Below are 25,592 nucleotides of genomic sequence, written 5' to 3' on the forward strand. Positions count from 1 at the left end.
TTTTTCCGTAAGATGTTGCAGAAAACCCAAATGAACTTTTGGCCTACCCAGTAGTAACCATCCAGGTTTTCTCTTTTTTCTCTTGCATTCTCTACCTTCTCATTACCCACTCACACCTCAGAAGACCACCTGCTGGTTTCTGTCCCCACTCCCCTATCCCATCACCTTAACACCAAGCCTGTTCTCATTAGGGACATCAGTGACTTTCTAGTTGCCAAACCCAATGGGGACTTTCAGTTCTTATCTCACTGGATCACTTTTGTTGCATTTGGTATTCTCTCTCTTTATTGAAATCTTCCACTTCCTTGGTTTCCATGACACTACCCACTCCTGGGTCTCCAGACACTTCTGAACCCTTCTACCAATTTTCCTTCACACACTCTTCTTCTGCCACTCAATCTTTAAATGTTGGCATCCTCCAATATCCTATTTGAGTCCCCCTCACTCTCCCTGGTAACTTTATCCACACTCATGGTTTCAAGTACCATCTGCTACTAGGAGCAAAGTGGTCAAGGATTATAATATTTTCTATGCTATAATATCTTCTGCATTGTAGTCAGTATGAATCTCTACCTTTTGTTGACACAAATCTCCATCTCTATCCCTTATCTAGCTCCACAGTGGCAGAGTCATCTCTTTAGCTACTTGCTGGACACCTACTCCTGAAAAAAGTCTCTGTCGCACCTTATATGAAACTGATCTCAGCAGGTAACATCCAAACCTGGTGGCAGCATTATCCATCCAGTCTAGAAATCTGAAATTGGCTTTGACTCTTCTCTCCTTGTCTCTCTGCTCACAATCAGTCACAAAGCCCTCTCACTGTTAGATCTGAGTTCTGATCTTCCTCTCTCCACCTCATCTTTGTTTGAGCCGTGAGTATTAAATGACCAAATGTATTTACTGCCTGGCGTTATCATAAGAACTCGGTGGCTATTTAGTGTTCTTTACTGCCTCTGCCTTTGTTGAGATGTTCATCACCTCTTGTTTGTGACGACATACTTTTCTCTCTGCTTCCAATCTTAAGTCTCTTCAGATCTATTTTCCAGGGAGCTTTCCGAATTTTCTTTCTAAAATGAAATTTATTGTGTCAACCTCTTACTTAAAAACCTGTCACCTGTGGATTAAAGTTCCACCCTCTTGATCTACCATCCAAAGCTGCTGTGATCTGGCCCCTCCCTTTCTCCCTCTCAAGCCTCATCTCTTGCCATCTTCCTGTCTCAAACCTAACACTCCAGCTACTCCAAACTGCACACGCCATGTTGCTCCCAGTCTCCAAGCTAGAGTTGTTGGCCAGTGTTGTTTTCTCCACCATGTTGCTTCCTGGTCCCTACCTGCCTTACCCCTATTTATTTTAAAATTCAACTCATACCAAAACACCCTGGAAAGTAAAGGCTGGTTTAGATGCCCCTCCCCGCCTACTTGTGTTCCTAGAATATACCATGTACATCTCTATTGTGACCCCATTGCATTATAATATAAGTATCAGTTCATAAAGATACCTTCCATTTGATGATGAGCTTCAGGACAGAAATTATGTGACTCATCTATCTTTGTATCCCCACAGCCAGCTACAGCACCTGGCACATAGGGAATGCCCAATAAATAAACACCCTGATACATGAACAGTACCGGGTGGTGTGTGCCTGGGAAAGGATACAGAGATGAGTGGCCTCAAATTCCAGGGTGACGTGCTGCTAATACTCATGGCTCTTTTCTCGAGGGCAGGGGATGCTGTCACCCTACCCTGGACCCTGTGGGTAGGGCATGTGGGAGACAGAGCATCTGAGCTCCACTGTGAGGTTAGAAATGTGGCAGGGATGGGGGCTTGGGAGGGGCAACCAGGTCTCTGGGATAAGAGGCTGGGTCTTGCTCTGTGGTAAGCCTCATGGACCAGCCAGTCATGACATTATCCCTGATAGTTGCATAAGTATCTTTGGTTGTCAGGGAGACTTACACTTCTCTGTCTCATGTTTCTTCAAATGTCAATTTTATGCACATCCTCTTGGACTAGCCATCAAGCGAGTTGAGAAACGAGAGAACCAGGCTTTGAGAGATCCATACTTGCCATAGTTTTTCCCACTCTCTTGATCTGAAATCCCTTTACTCTTCCACCTGATTCAAAACTCTCCCCCTTGAATGTTATATTACTTACCAGGCCATTTTGGGCAACATATGTGGGGAGACCGCTCACCAAAGCCCAGTGGTCTGGAGGTGGATTCCTGTCAAGACCAAAGACAGTGGTGACTTTTTAGGTGGGGACAGATGGACTAAAAACTTGAAACTGGATCTTACCTTCCCTCTTCTCTCTGGTGGCTTCAAGTAGCCCCCAAGATCAAGCCCCAAATCTTGGCTAAGCATCTTAGTGTCCAAATGTAGACACTGAGAAAAAACTCATAAATCAGTTTTATGGATTTCATGCTCTCTAAGAGACAAAATTGATCCAACAGATGGTTACTGGCTGCCGAGCAAAACCAGATGCCATCATTTCCCTCCACCAGTCCTTACGGAGAGTGAGTTGCTCAATACCATGCAGAGTGAGGGAAACCCACCTAGGATGAGCTCCTACCACATGCCAAGCACTAAGCTAGGCGGTTTACATACTTATTTATCCCTCATTCCCAAGTGACTCAGATGGTAAAGCATCTGCCTGTATTGCAGGAGACCCGGGTTTGATTCCTGGGCCAGAAAAATCCCATGGAGAGGGGAATGGCAACCCATTCCAATATTCTTGCTTGGACAATTCCATGGACAGAGGAATCTGGCAGGCTGCAGTCCATGGGATTGCAAAGAGTTACACATGACTGAGTGACTAACATACACAGCAATATCACAATTTAGATTTATATATTTATTTTAGATGGTATATTTTTACTTGTTTATTGCTAAAAATACACAGAAAAATGTATTAAGAACTTCAGTTATTTGAAAGTGAACACCTATGGAACCACATCTATGGAACTCTAATAACCTGTTGACACCTTGGAAATCCCTAACCTGCCCCTCCCACTCACAACCTTCTCCTGAACCCCAAAGGGAACGGTTGTCCCAACTTTATGATTCTTGCTTTTCTGTGGAGTTTTACCACCTGATTTCCTGTACCCTGTTTCACATATTTTTCAACTTCATTCAGGTGGAATCATTCAATGAACATGCATTATTTTGTTGGACTTCTTTTTTCATGTCGCTGTAATTCATTTGTTTGATAGACTTAAATTATTTTTCCTTGTAAGATTGCATATAATTTATGCATTATGTTGATGGACATCCCCTTAGTGTGAGGCTAACATGAGTATTGTTGCTTCCAACACTCTGGTGTATGCATGCTCTCAGTTCCATGTGGTATTTCTAGAGTAGAAATACTGGGTCATAAGATGTGCATATCTTCAACTTTACTCGAGAAAGCCAAACTGTTTTCTAAAACCCAATTTGCACTACCATCGGTGGTATATTAGAGTTGCCTTTGCTCCATGTCTCTGTCAATGCTTTAGTATTTTCAGACATTAAAAAAAAATATTTTTAGATTAATAAAGTTCTCTATGGAAATAATTATAACATGTTTCTGTTAATGTGACAGACTTTATAGATTGCTTGCTCTAATGTTAGCCTTGCATTCCTGGACTAAACTCAATTGGGTCATGATGTATAACCCTTTTTAATTATTATCTGATAAAATTTTATTTAGGATCTTTGCATCTAGGTTCACAAGTAAGCTTGGTATGAATTTTCCTTTTTCATACAGACTTTGTTGAGTTTTGGTGTCAAGTTTATACTAGTCATTTTTTTCCCCTCTATTCTCTTGGATAATTTGTATGAGAATTGTGTTATTTCTTCCTTAAATATTTAGTAAAACTCATCTCTGAAGGCATCTGAGCCTGAAATGTCTTTATGGAAGGGTTTTAATGTATTTTACTGTTATAAGACTCTTGTGATTTTCTATTTCTCTGTGATTTATATTTAGTAGGTTTTATTTTTATAGAAATTTGCCTCTTTCATCTAGACTTAAAATATTCTGGGCATAATATCTTCTTATTGTATCCTGTTAGTGTCTGTATGATTGTGGTTATTCCTCTTTTCCTTCCTGATACAGTTCATTCGAGTTCCTATTTTTCTTGCTCAGTCTTGACAGAAATTCATCAATTTGATTAATCTGTCCAAGAAACCAACTTTTGGCATTTGTTCAATATTTTGTTAATATTTAATTAATTTCTGGGCTTATCTTTATTATTTTGAAAAGGTATGCTTGTTTGTTGTTAGTTTCTTGAGATAATGTGATAGATAACTCCCATCTGCCCCTCCAGAGCCACTTCCAACCTGCTCTTCCCTGTCACGGGAGGCCAGTCTGTGTGGATTCCATCAACGGGGTGTCTGGCCTTCCAGCTTCTGACTGAGTTTAGACTGAAGAGGAGACCTGGCCAAAACTACAGGGCGGTAGAACAGGAAGGTCAGGCTATTTATTTCCCTGGGTTCCTCCTGGCAGCGTTGCTCTGAGTTTGTTTTGTCTGCACTTCTCTAAGGATGGCCTGCTCTATATTACTGTTTCTCCTCACCACATTCTAGAAATTTCCTTAGGGCCCAGAAGTGCTTACAACCTTACTACTAAAATATTCTCTTGTGGTTGGTTTCCTTCATTCCATCCACACACACACCTCTGTAATTCATCCCTTTGGAAATAAACCCTCCTTGATTTACCCTGATTTATGGCTGATTCATATCAATGTATGACAAAACCCACTGAAATGTTGTGAAGTAATTAGCCTCCAACTAACAAAAAAAAAAAAAAATTTCTTTGACTGAGCTGGGTCTTAGTGATGGTACATGGAATCTTTAGTTGCAGCATTCAAACTCTTAGTTGCGGCATGTGGGATCTAGTCCCCTGACCAGGATCAAACCCAGGCCCCCTGCACTGGGGGCGGAGAGCCTGAGCCACTGGACCACCAGGAAGCCCCAAAATACCCTGATTTAAATGTGACACCTAGTATCTGTTGGGGCCCTGGGTGATATAATTTTGGTACATAGTTTATTACTTTATTTTTTATTATTTTCTAGTATGAAAGTGTAATAATGTAAATTTCACCTTAGGTATGATTTCACTGCATCACATTGGTTTTATCACATATCATGTGATATTGTCATTCTCTTCAGTTCAGAAAATATAATAATTTCCATTGAGTTCTTCTTTTACCCATGGATCATATGGAAGTGTATTCCTTTTTTTTTTTTCCCCATAAAAGTAGTTTCTAGTTTCCAAGCATATGGAGTTTTTTTCTAATTAACTCTTTGTTATTAGTTTCTAGCATGTTTTCATTGTGACTAGAAGACATCTCTGTATGATTTCAATCATTTGAGGTTTGTTTTATGGTCTGTTATATCACCAGTTATCATAAATGCACAGGTATTCTTGAAAAGGCTGAGAGTTCTGTAGTTTGGGTGTGAGATGTCATGTTCTATTAATGTATATATCCATTAGATTGTTTGGTAATTATCTTATTTAAATATTCTCTATTCTGTTTATTTTAGTCTACTGTAACAATTAGCAAACCTGAATTTGTCTATGCATTCTTAAGTTTCTGTCAGTTTTTGCTTTCTTTTTGAGGCCACATTGTTAAGCATATATACATTTGTAAATTCTTCCTAGAAAGTCAAGTTAAATTGACCCCTTTATCATTCAGTTCAGTTCAGTTCAGTTGCTCAGTCGTGTCCGACTCTTTGCGACCCCATGAACCATGGCACACCAGGCCTCCCTGTCCATCACCAACTCCCGGAGTCCACCCAAATCCATGTCCATTGAGTCGATGATGCCATCCAGCCATCTCAACTTCTGTCATCCCCTTCTCCTCCTGCCCTCAGTCTTTCCCAGCATCAGGGTCTTTTCCAATGAGTCAGCTCTTCACATCAGGTGGCCAAAGTATTGGAGTTTCAGCTTCATCATCAGTCCTTCCAGTGAACACTCAGGACTGATCTCCTTTAGGATGGACTGGTTGGATCTCCTTGCAGTCCAAGGGACTCTTAAGAATCTTCTCCAACACCACACTTCAAAAGCATCAATTCTTTGGCACTCAGCTTTCTTTAGAGTCCAATTCTCACATTCATACATGACCACTGGAAAAACCATAGCCTTAACTAGACAGACCTGTGTTGGCAAAGTAATGTCTCTGCTTTTTAATATGCTGTCTAGGTTGGTCATAACTTTCCTTCCAAGGAGTAAGCGTCTTTTAATTTCATGGCTGCAATCACCATCTGCAGTGATTTTGGAGCCCAGAAAAATAAAGTCAGCCACTGTTTCCCCATCTATCTGCCATGAAGTGATGGGACCGGATGCCATGGTCTTAGTTTTCTGAATGTTGAGTTTTAAGCCAACTTTTTCACTCTCCTCTTTTACTTTCATCAAGAGGCTCTTTAGTTCTTCACTTTCTGCCGTAAGAGTGGTGTCATCTGCATATCTGAGGTTATTGATATTTCTCCCGGCAATCTTGATTCCAGCTTGTGCTTCCTCCAGCCCAGCGTTTCTCATGATGTATTCTGCATATAAGTTAAATAAACAGGGTGACAATATACAGCCTTGACGTACTCCTTTTCATATTTGGAACCAGTCTGTTGTTCCGTGTCTAGTTCTAACTGTTGCTTCCTGACCTGCATACAGGGTTCTCAAGAGACAGGTCAGGTGGTCTGGTATTCCCATCTCTTTCAGAATTTTCCACAGTTTATTGTGATCCACACAGTCAAAGGCTTTGGCATAGTCAATAAAGCAGAAGTAGATGCTTTTCTGGAACTTTCTTGCTTTTTTGATGATCCAGCGGATGTTGGCAATTTCATCTCTGGTTCCTCTGCCTTTTCTAAAACCAGCTTGAACATCTGGAAGTTCACGGTTCATGTATTGCTGAAGCCTAGCTTGGAGAATTTTAAGCATTACTTTACTAGCCTGTGAGATAAGTGCAATTGTGCGGTAGTTTGAGCATTCTTTGGCATTGCCTTTCTTTGGGATTGGAATGAAAACTGACCTTTTCCAGTCCTGTGGCATTAAGAAGTGATTATTTTTACTAATGTGCACCTTGACACCTATTTTTATCTGATAGTAACATAGTTACATCAGTTTTCTTTTGATTATCATTTGCAAGGCATATCTTTTGTTCATTCTTTCATTTTCTCTGTATGATCTTTTAGATAGGTTTCTTGTAAACAGGATATATGGTATTTCTTCATATATCAATATATCTTGGAACTCATCAGTTCTTAGAAGAACCCGGCCTGTGGGATCTTAACTGCCTGACCCCTGCAGTGCAAGTGCAGAGTCCTAACCACTGGACTTTCAGGAAATTCCCAGGAACCGTTTCTTATACACACCTGAGAAAGATAATATTCTGCCAGTTAATCTGTAATACAAAGCTTTTTGAACTTAAAGTTATTTATGAATATCGACAGAGCTCGTTTAGCATTTAGATTTGGGTTTTTATCATATCTCGCATCTTTCTCCTGTCTCTTTGTGCCATTCAAAGCTGCTTTTTATTTTGGTGTTGCATCATAGTATAATCTCTTGAAGTTACTTCTGGGAATTTATATTAAGTTCAGTGTGGATATAGCCCCATTGTAGAAGGCAGCAAGGTGGATGTTATCAGAGACTAGAGGATGTGATGCTTGGTGAGAAGTGGTGAGATGGGGAATGCTGTGAGCTGTGATAACTCTGAACACAGACAATGAGTCTGATAAACTGGCACCTCTAGAGAAGTGGTCAGAGAACAGGATGGGGGCAGAGTATGCTGTTCACAAGAAAAAAAAAAGAAAAGAAATGAATTTAGAAAAGACTTAGTCATTGTATAAACAGGACTGAACAGAGAAAACCCAGAAACTCAGGAACGTAAAGCAATCTCTCATCCCTCATCAGGAAAAGATAAACCAGAGAACTGGGTTATCTGAGTGACTGCACTATCAAAATTCTCTGGCAACAGTTGAGGCCTCTCACACGCACTGTTTAAGGATTGAGGTGACCTGCAATAAATCTCTACATGTGAACCAGAAATGAGAGGAAAGGTGAGGCTCTCCATAGAGGCTGATTCTGGCCTCAAGGAGTCTGAAGTTCAGTTGGGAAACAGCCAAGCCTCAGACAGAACTGTGGGCATGGATCCTGGCACCCACAGAGGATTCGAATAGATAAAAAGACAACTGAGTTTTGGGACATGCTCTCCTGGCCAAAAAGTTCATGCTTATATGCAAAACATTCTTGAGTGTTGGAATCTTAAAATGGCCTTTGAGGCCCCACCACCTGCAGGTAGGCCTCACCCTCTGGGATTTTAGCCTTTTCGTTATCCTCCTTGATCACCTAAGACATTAGAGGGGACTTCCCTGGTGGTCTAGTGGTTAGGACTCTGAGCTGTCCCTGCTGAGGGCGCAGATTCAATCTCTGGGGAACTAAGATCCCACATGGTGCAACCAGAAAAAAAAAAGACACTACAGAGTAAGCTTTCTTTGGGGTCTGAGTCACTTCCTTTGCTAACTTCCTGCCTTTCCCTCACCCTCTGCCTTAGGCCCCAGATGTGCCTCCACGGAAAACCATTGAAAAGCCCTGATCAGATCCATGGTCTCATTCCATAGAGAGGCCACTTACTAAACTGGACTTGGGACTTGAACTCACAGCAGCTGACTAAGAATCCAGCCTCATTTTCCAGCCTGCATGATCTTTCCCACCCTTCTGCATTGTCTCTTTGTTGCTCTGCCTGAGTGGGTGGCCTTCTTGGGTTTGGTTAGTGTTGGTTTTTGAATGAGTGTGTTATGGACACCAATGCACCTGCAATTCTGCACGTTTGGAGAAGAGACTTACGGGATGACTTTAATGTCTTCTTTGCCATGCAGGATGTAGTCAATGACCTTGTAAAAGCTGATTTCCTAGGCAGAAGAGAGAGAAATATATACTTTCAGAGTCTGAGACAGAACTCCAGCAGGAGTGTGTCCTTGAGACAGGCTTTGTTCTTTCCCCTGTGCCCTGGGGTTTTCCAGAAGCACTGGCCTGACCCTCTGAGGGCGTGTCCCAGTGCCCCTGGAGCTCACTGCCAGCTGAGTCTCAAGATTCATCCTGCTCTTCCTTGGAGCCAGCTCACAGTGGCCAGGCAGGGGCTGGGATCTGGGGCTTCAAAAAGGAGTAGGAAGTGTTCCGAGGGGGCCTGGGGGTTCAGGACAAGGAGAAAAGATTACTGCTGGAGTCTAGTGAGAGAGGAAGATGGAAGGGGGCTCCTGTCCCATTAGCATCATCGTCAACCCAGCCATCCTCCATGCAGAGTCAGCTTCATGGTCACAGCCCCTTCCTCCTTCACTCAGCTCCTCTCTCTGCTTCATCAGCTCTTTCAGACTTGCCTTCCCAATCATGCCCCATGCATCCCATTCACTTTCCACCTCCTCCATCCCTCCTACCTCCTTGCACCATTAAAACCCCCATTCTCTTACAGTAAATCTGTTCAATTACGTGAAAAATATAATTGGGGAAAAATCCCTTACCTTATTAAAATGTCTAAACACCTACATGTGATAGGAATGTTAGCATTTTACAGATATGAAAACTGAGACCCAGAGAGGAGAAAGGACACATTTATTATGAGACAGTGAACCAGGATCAGAAGCTAGGCCCTTGACTCCAGGCTGAGAGCTCTTTGTGCTGTGTCGCTTAAGGTTCATCGGCTTAAACAGTGTGTTCCTCTCTGTATCACCCTCACCTAGAACAGGGTTACTCAAAGTGTGGTCCCTGGATTGGTACCAGTCTGTACACTATTTATTACTATTCCATGATGAGATAAAAACAGAAATTGGCAGTCAGTGTTTAGAAACTTTTATAGGAATTTGACTGAGTTAGGTTATGTCTGCTGAAACTAATAATTTTTAAGACTTAACATTTTGTATGTCTTCTAAAATTTTTAGAAGACAAGTTTTTCAAATATAGACCTTTATCATATCTTTAAAAGTATTAGCCCAGAATGAATTGGAAATTAAAAAAAAATTATTCCTTAACACAGGCATTTTGAGAAGTATCGCCCTAGAGTTTAAAATGTAGATATCTGAGCCCACCCAGGCCACCTGACCCCGAACCTCCCCAAATAGAAATTCCTCATCTAGTCAAGGTGCCTAGTTGAGAGGTAATTGTGACCTGCAGGATCATGAGGGAGAAGGAGACACTCTGCCCCTCAGTGCTCAGTTTGAAGCAGCTACAGTGACTGAATCCTTTCAGAGCACCCATGGCTGCTCCAGGGTAGGTAGGAGCTCCCTGCAACAGGAAGCATGCAAGGGGAGGCCAGGTGCCCCCGCAGCACGAGGATGTGGAGTCAGGAATAGATACATAGTGCAAAGACTCAGGCTCTGGTCTTGGTTCCCCTTGGTGTCCGATCTGGGCCCCAGCTGTAAGATGGGTGGTGCTTGTTTGTTGTCAGTATCAGGTAGCAGAACTCTTTCTCCTCACAAAGCATAGGCCCTACTCCTAGAAAGCAGAGGAAAGTAACGCCACCCTGATGGGAGCAGAGTCTGGTACCTCGAGATCCTGCATCTCTGGGTTCTCCCTCACTCCCTGTCCTGTCCTCTGCTGCCCCATTCACCCCTGGCTGAGGCAGCCACTGTGGAAACCTAGGATTCTAAAGATAATCCAGGAATTTAAAACACTGAACTGGGGAATCTGTAAAGCCCATTCCAGCTTTGAGTCTAAGATTGTAGGTGGATAGTAAGCATGAATAGCCTTTTATAGATTAAAATGCACATATTCTTTGACTCAGTAATTCTACATATGCTAATAAATCCTATAGATATATACCCAAATGTAGGTAAAAGCATTGTTTTCCCCACCTAGGGCTCTCAGCCAGACTGCTTTAAAAAGCCTAGAGATAGTTGATGTCCATCCCTTGGAGATAATTGAAAAACAGTGCCTGTGCATAGTGGGTGCTTGTCTCCAGAGTTGTATCTGTGCTGATAGGGAAAGATGCCAAATATTCTCAGGTGGGAAAGTAAGGCACAGAATAGAATTATCACATTTGTCAAGGTGGGTGGTGGTGGAATTCATACATTTCTTGTTGCTCAGTCACTAAGTTATGTCCAACTCTTTAAGACCCCATGGACTGCAGCACATCAGGCTTCCCTGTCCTTCACTATCTCCTGGATTTTGCTCAAATTCATGACCATTGAGTCAGTGATGCTATCTAACCATCTCATGCACTGTTGCCCTCTTCTCTTTTTGCCTTCAATCTTTCTTAGCATCAGGGTCTTTTCCAATAAGTTGACTTTTTGTATCAGGTGGCCAAAGTACTGGGGCTTCAGCTTCAGCATGAGTCCTTCCAATGAATATTCAAGGTTGATTTCCTTTAGGATTGACCAGAATGATCTCCTTGCAGTCCAAGGGACTGTCAAGAGTCTTCTCCAGCACCACAATTTGAAAGCATCAGTTCTTTGGTGCTCAACCTTCTTTATGGTCCAAGTCTCACACCAATACATGACTACTGGAAAAACCATAGCTTTGACTATATGAACCTTTGTCAGCAAAGTAATGTCTCTGCTTTTTAATATGCTGTCTAGGTTTGTTATAGCTTTTCTTCTAAGGAGCAAGCATCTTTTAATTTCATGGCTGCAGTCATCTGAAGTTTTGGATTTTGGAGCCCAAGAAAATAAAATTTGTCACTGCTTCTACTTTTTCCCCTTCTACTTGCCATGAAATGATGGGACCAGATGCCATGATCTTAGTTTTTTATATGTTGAGTTTTAAGCCAGCTTTTTCACTTCCTCTATTACCCTTATCAAGAGGCTCTTCAGTTCCTCATCACTTTCTGCCATTAGAGTGGTATCATCTGCATGTTTAAGGTTGTTGATATTTCTCCTAGCAATCTTGATTCCAGCTTGTGATTCATCCAGCCCAGGATTACTCTGCCTAAAAGTTAAATAAGCAGGGTAACAGTGTACAACCTTGATGTACTCCTTTCCCAAATTTTAACCAGTCCATTGTTCCATGTCCACTTTTAACTGTTGCTTCTTGACCTGCATACAGGTTTCTCAGGAGGCAGGTAAGGTGGTCTGGTATTCCCATCTCTTTAAGAATTTTCCAGTTAGTTGTAATCCACATAGAAAAAGGCGTAAGTGTAGTCAATGAAGCAGAAGTAGACGTTTTTTTGGAATTCCCTTGCTTTCTCTATGATCCAGTGCTAAGTCGCCTCAGTTACGTCCAACTCTTTGCAGTCCTATGGACTATAGCCCTTCAGGTTCATCTGTCCATGGGACTCTTCAGGCAAGAATACTGGAGTGGGTTGCCATGCCCTCCCTCAGGGGATCTTCCCGACACAGGGATCAAACCCTTGTCTCTTATGTCTCCTGCATTGGCAAGCAGATTCTTCACCTAACACCACCTGGGAATCCCTATTATCCAATGAATGCTGGCAATTTGATCACTGGTTCCTCTGCCTTTTCTAAACCCAGCTTGTATATGTACATACAGAAATATCCATAGACATTTGAGAAAGATAGACCACTCATAGTGGCTGCCTAGCTGCCTCAAGGCAGGCTAGATTTCTGTACTGTACTCTTTTGTATGGTGTGAGCTCTTCTCTGTTCTCATGTATTCCTTTTTCAGTAAATATAAACAATTGTGCTAAGAACATTTTAAAACTATGAAGTCATATCCTATGGGCAGTTCTAGAAATCTGTTGGGCCTTTGGCAGAGCTGTTTCCTCCTGGCCGGGGAGATGGCTTTCTTGCTTCAGGGTCATCTGTCCTTGAACCTGGGCTATTCACTGCTCCCCTAGGCAACCTGCTGGCTCTCTGGGCCTGGTAGACTGCCCTACCCAGAGGTCTCTACCAGGTTCTTTTAGAAAGATGAGAGATGGACTTTTTTCTTTTAAACTTAACATGAGACTCAGTTTTACCTTCACAGAGAGCAACAGAAAAGTCAGTGTTCTCTAGATAAATAGAACTTTTTCCACACGCTGTAGCTCAGCCAAGTTACTTTCAAGGCCATATTCATGTAGGAGTCCACCCGCTTTTGGAAAATCAAAACCAAGCCATCAATGAGTGCCTTTGTCACCTTGCACCTAAGCAGCTGACACAGTAACACAGGGTCTTTGAAAGAGCCAGATACAACCAGAGCCAGATCATCATGCATGGAAATATACCAGTTTTAAAAGAAGTGCCATTTTTGTTTTTTTCATGAAGCCTACATAGCTGTTTTTCATAATGAAAGCACACACACATACAATGCTTTATTTTTAAAAGGAGATGAAGTGAGGTAGAGCTGCTTTGGGAGAGCTTCAGACCCAAGATTCGGGGAGCTTAATTGGTCAAAATCCAGACAGAAACTGTGTTTCTAGCGTGAACATGGCAGATCAATTGTGAGAGTGATGTTAGAAGGCAACAGGGGATGTTAAGCAGCATGATTGCAATGATAGTTACCTGAAAGAAAAGCATACAGGGTTTGAAACTGTGTAAATGATTTTTCCCCTTCAAGCCTTTAATGTCCTCTACTATCCAACAGACATAAAGAGAACGTTGTTTTTATTTAGTTGCTCAATTGTATCCAACTCTTGCAATCCCTTGGACTGTAGCCACCCAGGCTCCTCTGTCCATGGGATTTCCCAAGCAAGAATACTAGAGTAGGTTGCCATTTTCTTTTCTAGGGGATCTTCCTGACCCAGGGATTGAACCCATGTCTCCTGCTTATCAGGCAGATTCTCTACCACTGACCTACCTGGATACCTCCTCCATAAACTGATGAGAAGAGTATATTCGCAGACTCCAGGTGAAGTGCCCGGCAGAGAGTGAGACTTATGTTGCCATGGTTGTCGGAGTGCCTACCAAGTCAGTGTGATTCGCTTTAGCCACCATGGCCTGCCTAGGTCAGCTTGATCACCTGGGTGTTCCACATGAGGAAGGGGAGGCTCCGAGAGGCGTCCAAGGCCACACAGCCAGCTGCTGGAGCAGGGACCTGAATTTAGTCTTCCTCCCTTCAACCCTTTGCTCTTTCCAGAAGATCTGCTTTTGTCCAGTCCTGTCCTGCTGTGTCTGGGCCCCAGCTCAGGCCTCTCTGTGTTTTCCTTACCAACTGTGTCCTAAACATCAAACTGCCTTTGGAGATAAATTCGGTGATAGCATTCCATAGAAGAGAAAATGGAGACCCTAAGGGGTTATTTGACCAAGCTCGCCCTACAGGCTAGCAACCTACTAAGACCAAAGTTCTTTGTCTTCTGGCCTTTTCCATTGCAACATGTCACACTCTTACAAAGACTGGGTCATTGCTGCATGAGCTGGAGGAGGGTTTGAGGAAGAAAAGTTTTACCCATGAGTGTGCTGGTCACCTCAGTGAAACTAAAGCTTCTGAAATGATCGGATGATGAGCATCCCTTTTAGGCTGGAGCTTAGTGAGAAAATGTCCTTTTCAGTTCAATCTTTTAAAAAAGAAAACAAACAACCTTTTATTTTATATTGAAGTATAGCCAATTAACAATGTTGTGATAGTTTCAACTGGACAGCAAAGGGCCTCAGCTATACATATAAATGTGTCTTCTCCCCCATCTTCAGTTCAATCTTGAAGATAAGGATCCTCAAGAGTGAAGAACCAGATAAGTTAGATAGGGCCTGATATTTCTCTAGGCCTTCTGGAGTTGGAGATGACTTCTGACCACAGGGCTCAGCTCAGAGAGCTGAATATTAAAGCAGCCCAGAAAATTGAAATTAATTGAAGTTGGTGGAGTCTGAAAGCTAGAGTGGTCTCTACCCTAGTTCCAAAAATTCTAAATTTCTGGAAGAAACAAAACCAACTCATAGGTGAATTCGATGAAAACTCAGTAGTAACATCTCAACTATGCCAATACAGCAAGCTGTACTTAAAAAGAAAAAAATGTCCGCAAACAGTTTTCTGACAATAGCACATGATGTTAGCTTTGCAGAGTTAGTCCTCCAAAATGAAAACATGAAATTGTGTGGGCAAAATAGTAGTTTGAAACTGGACAGTGGCAGATTATAAAGGTCATTTTGTATAAAGCTCAGCAGACATTGTTGATTCCAAGGTTGAAATCTTTTCTGGTGTGTATATGAAACTCACAGCCAGGGTGTTAATTCTGAATACCTAGAGTTTGAATTAAGGTTAAATAAGGTCTGTCATGGAGAAGGCGATGGCAACCCACTCCGGTACTCTTGCCTGGAAAATCCCATGGACAGAGGAGCCTGGTGGGCTGCAGTCGATGGGGTCGCTAAGAGTCAGACACGACTGAGCGACTTCACTTTCATTTTTCACTTTCATGCATTGGAGAAGGAAATGGCAACCCACTCCAGTATTACTGCCTGGAGAATCTCAGGGACAGGGGAGCCTGGTGGGCTGCCGTCTATGGGGTTGCACAGAGTCGGACACGACTGAAGAACTTAGCAGCATCAGCAGTGTTGGCTGGGGGGAATCAGGCCTCTTAGCAGAAATGATATACCATTTCAGACAGCCTGGAAGGTTTTGTGAGACAATTACTGGACTAAAGCTCAATTCAGCACATAGCTATGCTGCTTACTTATTCTTTGTGGCCTCAGCTAAAGACATTCTACAGGTTCTATAGGCCATTTGAGTGCCAGGTCTGTTTATCCTGCTTCATCTTTGCATCCCCACATATTTCATTACAGCTTCTTTAAAGTGTTTATGTCCCATCTTTAAATGTACAATAGTAGGAGGCCAGAGGTCACACACTGAAATGCCAAGGGAGACGTAATAGAAACAAAAGAGAGGAGGCAGCCAGGGGTACACAAGAGGGAGTCAGGGGGACTGTGGCAAACTAGGGAACTCAGGCCAGGTTGCAAGGAGGCAGCTGCTACTCAGCTCCAATCAAATTTGCCCTGTGGGATGGGGGTGAGGGGACTGTGCAGTTTTGAATGATCTGCCACCTTTTCAAAAGGATCTGAGAATCTAGACATTTATTGGAAATAAAGAATTGAAAAACTTTCATAGCTAAATATATTTATCTATTGACTGGAAATGACCTTCCGGCTATCAATGTGTACATCTAGATTAGATTTTGAGATTCTTCACAGCTTTAATAGTCTACAGTTCTGCTGAGTGAATCGTTAAGCAGGTTGCTTGATCTTTCTGGAATTCTTTCCTCATCTATGGAATAAGAATATTTTTCCTCTTCTGTCAGTCCCACCAGGTTGTTGTGAAACTCCAGTGAGATATTAAAACACCTTGCAAATTACAGGGCTTGAGCAATCATGAGGAATTACCATAATTTCAAAGGCGACGACGCAACCCAGAAGAGATAAATACCTAAGTGGTAGAGAAACTTCAGCAGGGCCTATAGTGCCTTACATTATATTTCATTAAACATTTATTCATACTGAACAGGCCAGAGAGAGACCTACCCTTCCATCCGGAGTCCTGGGACCAGCGTAGGGTGGAGCCTCACCCATCAGGACTGGCCACACATCAAAAAATTCCTAGGATTGAGAAAAACAATAATTATGTGTCTTGAAAGCAGATTGAAAAAGGAGATTAAGAAAAGAAGACTCACCTGGATGACTCATCTATCATTGAAATTTTGAAGATGGGAAGAACTCAGTGGAACCTAAGCTTGGCAGGGCTGCAAGATTCTCTAGACTTGGAAAAAGTCAATTACGTCTGTGCTTCAAAATATATCAGTATTATCAGAACTGGATCCGTTTAATCAATAACCAAGAATTGGGAGCTAAGCAAGAGCAACTGCATACTTCCTCTGCTGTGGGACATGAGAAGGAAAAAGAGGACTCAATGGCCAAGAAATTTACCTTACATACCTGCTAAACATGTGATCAAATGTTTAGCTAGAACAATGTTTCTTACAGTATCATTTATAGCGGTGAAAAATTAGAAAAAACCTACAATGGCACAGTGGTAAAGAATCTGCCTACAATGCAGGAAACATGGGTTTGATCCCTAGGTCAGGAAGAGTCCCATGGAATAGGAAATGGCAACCCACTCCAGTATTCTTGGCTGGAGAGCCCCATGGACAGAGGAGCCCAGACAGAGGGCTACAGTCCATGGGTTCACAAAGAGTTGGATATGACTTAGTGACTGAGCAGGAAGTATCCAAAAGGAGGAGACTTATTAAATCAATTATGGTACATCTAGTAACAAGCATATTACAGATGTGTATGTATTGATTAAAAAGATGTCCATGATACATCAATGAGTAAAAAATGTGAAGTGATAAAGATACATAGATCATGTGACCCCAATGGTTTAACTCTATATAGAAAATGCTCTCAAAGAATTCACAACAAAGCATTAACAATTGATTTTCTTGGGAGGACTGGAATGAGATTATTTAGCAATTCTTCCTTAATAAAATGTATGGCTTTCATAATAAAAAAATTTTTTCCCAAATAAGGAAGGAGAAGCAATGGTGCCAGATATGGACAGATAGACCTTTATCTGAGCTTCAACAGGAAGGGATGATGCCTGTAAGATAACTGGCAAAGACAGGGGCAGAGAGAGGAGAGGAAAGGGTCAGCAAAGGCTCTGCATGGTCATGTAGCCCCAGGGGAAGAAACTGACTAGGATGCCACCCAGGCTTCCTTGCTGCTTCTCCTCTGGTTTTTCTACAATGCATGCTGCTGCACACTTGGGTTGGGCCAAATCCGGGCCTGAGGAGGAGGCCTCTGTCCTCCAGTGCCTCTCTGTTCACTTATCTGCTGTGTTTAGAGACAGTGATCCACTCACTCTGGGTTATCATGGGCAGGATGTCAAGCCCCTCTGCTTCTTGACCTCTCTCTCTCTCTCTCTCTCATTGAACATATTTGTTGTGGTGGTTTGTCTGCTCTTACATCATCCAGAGGGCAAGCAGATGGGAAGTGATGATCACATGACATTCACATTTCATGTTCTCACCCTTCTGCCCTGTTGAACTCTTCCTCTTGACTATTGACAACAGGAAGCAATTCAGTTCTGGGTGAAAATGAGAACTGGGGACCTCCCTAAGCTCCACAACATGCTTCGTGCTGGCTAGAGACAAGGTACAGTTCATGCCCAGAGGAATCTGCTATCTCATGGAGGAGACAACTAAGCCCTTGAGTGACTTTAGTAAGGTAGCCAGCGTAAGAATCAAAACAGTAATAAAAAGAGAACACAAATGTTAGAGGAGACCAGAAGAAGGATATCAGGCTGACACTGTCAAGGTCAAACACTGCATGGTTTTGAGGATTGTCCTGAGGAGAAGTAGATGTCAACAAAGGGTGGGCTGGAATGTGGGGCATGTTTGTGCCTGCCTTCCTCTGTCTCCATCTCTCTCTTTTATTTCTAAACGGCCTTCCTGAGATATAATTCATACACCATGTGATTCGCCCAGTTTAAGTGTACAATTCAGTGGCCTTTATTGACATTTTTCATAATGTCAATACTTCAGTTAAGAATTTAGCTATCTGGGGTAGGGCAAGAGGGCAGGGGAGGGGGAAGAGAACTGGTTCTTAGAGTGATTATAGGCAACCCAGCCCATTTCTAAATGCTAGATTGTTCCATCTATTGGGGATGACTAAATCAGGATATTCTCACTTAAATGTGACTTTCCCTTTTGAGGGAGAGTTCAAAAGAAACAGAGGGCAGAACTGCAGCTCAAAGCTGTGTTTTGATCTTTTAAGGCACAAACTGAGCACCTTAAAATGGACTCTTGAATTCAACTACTCAGAAATTCTGATTAAAAAAGAACCATTTCCACTATGGAAGATGTAGGGAGATTCCTTAAAAAACTAGGAATAAAACCACCATATGACCCAACAATCCCATTCCTAGGCATATACCCTGAGGAAACCAAAATAGAAAAAGACACATGTATCCCATTGTTCATTACAGCACTATTTACAATAGCTAAAACATGGAAGCAACCTAGACGTCCATCGACAAATGAATGGATAAAGAAGTGGTGGTATATATACACACTGGAATATTACTCAGCCATAAAAAGAATGCATTTGAGTCAGTTCTGATGAGGTGGATGAACCTAGAACCTATTATACAGGGTGAAGTGAATTAGAAAGAGAAAGATAAATATTGTTTTCTAACACATAAATATGGAATCTAGAAAAATGGTACTGAAGAATTTATTTATTTACAGGGCAGCAATGGAGAAACAGACATAGAGAATAGACTTATGGACATGGGGAGAGGGGAGGAGAGGGTGAGATGTATGGAAAGAGTAACATGGAAGCTTACATTACCATATGTAAAATAGATACCAACTGGAATTTGCTGTATGGCTCAGGAAACTCAAACAGGGGCTCTGTATCAATCTAGGGGGGTGGGATGGGACAGGAGATGGGAGGGAGGCTCAAAAGGGAGGGAATATATGTGTACCTATGGCTGATTTGACAGAAAACAACAAAATTCTGTAAAGCAATTATCCTTCAATGAAAGATAAATTAATAAAAAAGAACCATTCATTTATATGAATTCATTTAGTGCTTTCTGAAGGAGTATCAGAGTGTTATTGCTGGATTTAGCCATGTTTGGCAAAATATTTGTTTCAGGAATTGACCAAAATCAAATGGATGGCTGCACTAAAACCAGAAGTTCCCTGAAATCAGCACATGACTCAACTGCACCAGAGTCACTTAGGGAGATATTTTAAAGTAAAAAATCAGAATAATAAACCCGTGAATATATGAAAATCTGGTATATTGTAAAATGGCATATCAAAATGGTGGCATTTCAAAACAGTAGAGAGAGGGTAGACTATTATTTAAATGGGCAATTATGAGGGGATCACAAAATTTATCCCTACCTAATAACATACTAATAATTTCAAGATGAGTAAAAGATGAAAATATATTAATCAAAACACATCAGGTTATTTTAGGCTATAATATTAAGGTTGAGGAAGTCTTTCTTAAACAAAATTCAAAACACAGAAGCCATAAAATTTAAATCTTCTGTGTGATGAAAGATGCCATAGACAAAGTTAAAATATAATCCACAGAAAGGGAAAATATTGGTTGTAGCTAGGTAACAGATATATAGTCTATATAATATAAAGCACTCTTATATTTTAATAAGAAATAGACAAAGAATTCAATTTTAATGGTGGAAAAATGGGCAATATATTGTACAGAAAAACTTGGGTAATATATGTAAAAAGAAAAGTTAAATTACAAATAAATATATAAAATGTATTTACCTTTCTATGATAATCAGTGAAAAAACAATTAGAAAAAAGAATAACAACATTTTTTGCCCATTTACATAGGAAAAATAAAAAAGATTTAGATACACAGAATTGGGGGCCGGAGTTTGGAGAAAGGGAACCCTCATGCAGTGCAAGTGGGAGTATAAAATGATTTAGCCTTTAGAGGGAAAATTTGGAGAAAGTGAAATAAAAATTTTTTCTTAGTAATCTACTTCCACACCTTTGTCCTATAGATAGTCTCTGTCTAGTGCGCAAGGATTTAACTCCAAGGTTGTCCCCTACAGCATTGCCTTCAATTGCAAGACTATCTAGAAAAGATTTAAATGCCCAGAAATAGGGGAAAGGATAAATTAATTATGGTATACCTATACTATTTTAAAAAATGAGGTAAATCTATGTGGACTAAAGAACAAAGAAAGAGGATTTCTACTACTATCAATGGTAGCCAGTCTGTTTCAACCAATCCTCCAACTGAGAATTATCATGAAATCTGGACTGTGTATATGTATGTGTGTATGTGTATATAAACATTTATGTGAAGGAATCATAGCGCTAGTAAGGCAGCAATAGTTTGATGGGCCAAGATATCATAGACAAGGGAAGCCCAGAGATATGAGCCTGATGTCTGATTCAACTTGTCCTCTTACTGATACCAAAGATGTTGTGGAGCAACTGGAAAGGTGTGCAAAGCTTTCAGTAGACCTACATGACTTGTAGGACTAGGTTGAAATTCAGGGCCTGTCAAAAAGGAGGGATCCTTGAAAACAACGCAGGTTTTTAGCTGGTCCTTCCTAAAGATTTATACTCTAGGAGTAAAAGTGAATCAGAAACAGAATAATCCTCAGAAAAACTGAAGAACCTTCAAATTGGCTCCATCCTTGATTGGATTCAGGTACTCTGCCTTTGTCTCAACTTATAACCAGAAGTAACATAAATCCCCTCTGGAGGAATATAACATTGCCAAGAGTTTCAAATCATCTCTAAAACATTTTATGCAGATTTCTAGTGTTCAAACAAAAATAAATGGGCATGTACAAGATAAGGATTAACTGAAAAATCAAGAAATAAAGCAGATTATAGAAAGAGGAACCATAGAATATATATGTGTACCAAAAAATATGTACTAGAGTGTTCATGATAGCAACATTCATGAAAGTCCAAACTGGAAAATTCAAATGTCTATTGATGGTAGAATAAATAAATACTTTGTGGATTACTCATATAATGGAATATTCTACAAGAATGAAAATCAATGAACTAATTAATGAAAATTGATGATTATGATGAGCAATAAGATTGAATCTTACAACCCAAATGTTGATCAAAAGAAGTCAGACACAAAAGAGTATAATTCCATTTATATGAATTTCAAAATTAGGAAAAACTAACATGGCTTTAAAGGTCAGAGAGTGGTTACCTTTTGGGAAGAAGGAATGGGAGTTACTGGAGAGATGTAAGAAAGCGACTTCTGAGGGGCCAGTAATGTTCTATTTCCTAATCTTGATGGTAGTTATGTGGGATGTTCACTTTGCGGTAATTCACTGAACCATTTTCCTGTAATAGTGCTTTTCTCTGTGTGTTTGTTATATGTACGTATATCATTTAAAAATCCGCATGTAGTACTATGGAATTATGTTTGTAGAGCATTATGTAAAAAAGACAGATTATCGTGTTGCCCAGCAATTTATTTTATTTTTTAAATTGGGTTATCTTTTTATTGTTGAGTAGTAAGAGATTTTTGTTTTCCCCTTTGTGAGCAAACATCAAACTTAAAAAAAAGATGGAAGTATATATAGGTGATTTACAATATTGTGTTAGTTTCAGCTGTACAGCAAAGTGATTATTATATATATATATTTCCATTATTTTTTAAATTAACAGGTGCATCATAACTATTTATTTACATTTATTTATTTATTTGACTGCACCTGGTCTTCATTGCAGTGCACAGGATCTTCCATCTTTTGCTGTGGTATGCAAACTTTTAGTTGCAGTACATGGGATCTGGTTCCCAACCAAAGATCAAAGCTGGGCCCCCTGCATTGGGACCGCAGAGTCTTAGCCAGTGGACTGGCTATTGTAGGTTATTACAAGATACTGAGTATAGTTCCCTGTGCTATACAGTAAATTCTTGTTGTCTATTTTATATATAAGTTTGTATCTGTTAGTCCTATACTTCTAATTTTAAGAGTTCTTTTTATATTTTACATACTAGTCTTTTCAAAAGCTTTCTTTGTTACTGTCCTTTCAAGCACAAAAGTTTTAAATTTTTGTGAAGCCCAATTTATCTGTTTTTCCTTTGTTACTTGTGATTTTGATGTCATATCCAAGAAACCATTGCCTTATCCAGGGCCACAAAGATTTACATCTATATTTTCTTTTTTTAAAATTTACTTATTTTTTAATTGAAGGATAATTGCTTTACAGAATTTTGTTGTTTTCTGTCAAGCATCAACATGAATCAGTCATAGGTATACCTATGTCCCCCGACTCATGAACCCCCTTTCCATCTCCCTCCCCATCCCACCCCTCCAGGTTGATACAGAGCCCCTGTTTGAGTTCCCTGAGTTATATAGAAAATTCCCATTGGCTGTCTATTTTACATAAAGTCATATAAGTTTCCATGTTACTCTCTCCATACATCTCACCCTCTCTTCTCCACCCACCACCCTGTGTCCTCTCCATTGCTGCCCTGCAGATAAATTCGTATGTACCATATTTCTAGATTCCTTGTTTGTTTGTTTGGCTGCATCACATGGCTTGCAGGCTCTTAGTTCCCTGACCAGGGATTGAACCTAGGCCCTGGGCAATGAAAGCTCCAAGTCCTACCCAATGGACTACCAGGGATGGACAATATTACAATAGTACACAATATTTATCTTTCTTTTTCTGACATACTTCACTCTGTATAATAGACTCTAAGTTCGTCCACCTCATTAGAACTGACTCAAATGCACTCCTTTTAATGGCTGAGTAATATTCCATTATATGTACATGTACCACAGCTTCTTTATCCATTCATCTGTCACTGGACATCTAGGTTGCTTACATGTTCTAGCTATTGTAAATAGTGTTGCAATGAACCTTGGGGTACATATATCTTTTTCAATTTTGGTTTCCTCAGGGTATATGCCTAGGAATAGGATTGCTGGGTCATATGGTGGTTTTATTTCTAGTTTTTTAAGGAATCTTCATACCATCTTCCATAGTGGTTGTATCAATATTCCCACCAACAGTGCAAGAAGCTTCCCTTTTCTTTACACCCTCTCCAGCATTTAGTGTTTGTGGACCTCTTGATGATGAACATTCTGATCAGTGTGAGGTGGTATCTCATTGGAGTTTTGATTTGCATTTCTATAATAATGAGTGATATTGAGCATCTTTCGTGTGTTTGTTAGTCATCTGTATGTCTTCTTTGGAGAAACGTCTGTTTAGGTTTTTTTCCAACTTTTTGATTGGGTTGTTTGTTTTTCTGGTATTGACTTCTATGAGCAGCTTGTATATTTTGGAAATTAATCCTTTGTCAGTTGTTTCATTTGCTATAATTTTCTCCCATTCTGAGGGTTGTCTCTTTACCTTATTTATAGTTTCCTTTGCTATGCAAAAGCTTTTAAAAGTTTAATTAGGTACCACTTGTTTTACATCTGTATTTTCTTTTAAGAGTTTTTATAGTTTAAGGTCTGTGGTCCATTTTGAGTTAATTTTTGTATATTATGTGAAATAGGGCCCCAAATTCATTCTTTGGCATGTGGCTATCCAGTTGTTCCAGCACCATGTGTTAAAAGGACTATTCTTTTGCCTTCGAATGGTCTTGGCACCCTAGTTGAAAATCAATTGACCATGGTTTTTATATATGACCACAGTTTTTTATATGTGGTTTGCTAGTATTTTGTTGAAGATAATTTGCCTCTGTATTCAGACAATATATTGATCGGTAGGATTTCTTCTTGTGATATGTTTGGTATTAGGGTAATACTGGCCTCACAGAATGAGTAGGGAAATGTTTCATCCTCTTCTATTTTTGTAAGAGTTTGTGAAGTATTTGTATTATTTTTTCTTTAAACACTTGGTGGAATTTATCAGTGAAAATATCTGACTGTGGGCTTTTCTTCGTAGGAAGTTTTTCTTTTTTTAATTACCAACTCTATCTCTTTATTTGTTATAGATCTAGTCAGATTTTCTATTTACTCTTTTTAATTTAATCTTTCTTTTCTTTTCTTTTTTACAATAATTATTACTTTGACTGTACCACGCAGCATGTGGGCTCTTAGTTCCCTGACCAGAGATCGAAAACATGCCCCCTATAGTGGAAGCACAGTGTCTTAACCACGGGACCACCAGGGAAGTCCTAAATTTTATTTCCTAATGGAGTATAGTTGATTTACAATGTTATGATATTTTCAGGTGTACAGCTAAGTGATTCAGTTATATAAATACATTATCCATTCTTTTTTTAGATTCTTTTCCCTGCGTAGATTTCCCTGTGCTATACAGTAGGTCCTTGTTGATTATTTCATATATTTATTAGTGTGTATAAGTTAATCCCAAACTCCTAATTTATCCCTCCCCTTCACATTTCCCCTCAAGTAACCATAAATTTGTTTTCAAAATCTGTGAGTCTGTTTCTGTTTTGTGTATAAGTTTATCATTTTTTGTAGATTCCACATAAAAGTGATATCATAAGATATTTGCCTTTGTCTGTCTGAGTTACTTCACTCAGTATGATAATCTTTAGGTCCCTCCATGTTGCTGCAAATGGCATTTTTGCATTCTTTTTCTAGCTGAGTAATATTCCATTATATATATAGGGTTGGCCAAAAAGTTCATTTAAGTTTTTCCATAGCATCTTCTTTCCATGTCTTGGCTATTGTGAATAGTGTTGCTATGAACATAGGGATACATGTATCTTTTTGAATTACAGTTTTCTCTGGATATATATCCAGGGATGAGATTACTGGATCATATCATAATTCTATTTTTAGTTTTCTGAGGAACCTCTATACTCTTCTCCATAGTGACTGTACCACTTTACATTCCCACCAACAGAGTAGGAGGTAGAAAAGGTTCCCTTTTCTCCACACCCTCTCCAGCATTTATTATTTGAAGACTTTTTGATGATTAGCTCAGCAATTTTGAAACTGCTCCTCAGAAGATTCTAATTTACTGTCACATTTGGGAGCCTCTGGACTAGAACTAATGTCTTTTCCAACCCCAGATTCTGTAATTCATTTATTCATTCAACCAAATATTTGGAGAGTCTCCACTGGGCTGTGTACCACATGCAATATGACAAAGGGCACAGAATGAAACTGACAGTTTAGTCTTAGGATTTTGGTAGCGGAAGTATATCTAGATAATTCTGGAACTCTGTGCCAAGGCATAAAATGATTAGCTGCAAAGACAGGCAGAGAAAGAACAACGGGAGAGTCAGTTTGGTGAAAACTAGCTGAAGAACCTGACTGG

The 25,592-nt window shown here is 40.3% G+C and overlaps 1 protein-coding gene across 1 annotated transcript in view; it reads right to left on the minus strand.

Moving 5' to 3' along the window:
- The window catches only part of PDE6A (phosphodiesterase 6A), a 74,646-nt gene that overhangs the window by 35,670 nt on the left and 13,384 nt on the right, over positions 1–25,592 (minus strand). The window contains exons 5-7 of the mRNA XM_043913260.1: positions 16,339–16,413; positions 8,813–8,877; positions 2,153–2,219 (exon numbers count right to left, since the gene is read on the minus strand). Coding sequence (XP_043769195.1) covers positions 2,153–2,219; positions 8,813–8,877; positions 16,339–16,413 — 207 coding nt within the window. The remainder of the gene's footprint in view (positions 1–2,152; positions 2,220–8,812; positions 8,878–16,338; positions 16,414–25,592) is intronic.

This window comes from Cervus elaphus, chromosome 9, assembly GCF_910594005.1.
Source record: "Cervus elaphus chromosome 9, mCerEla1.1, whole genome shotgun sequence".
Lineage (NCBI taxonomy): Eukaryota > Metazoa > Chordata > Mammalia > Artiodactyla > Cervidae > Cervus > Cervus elaphus.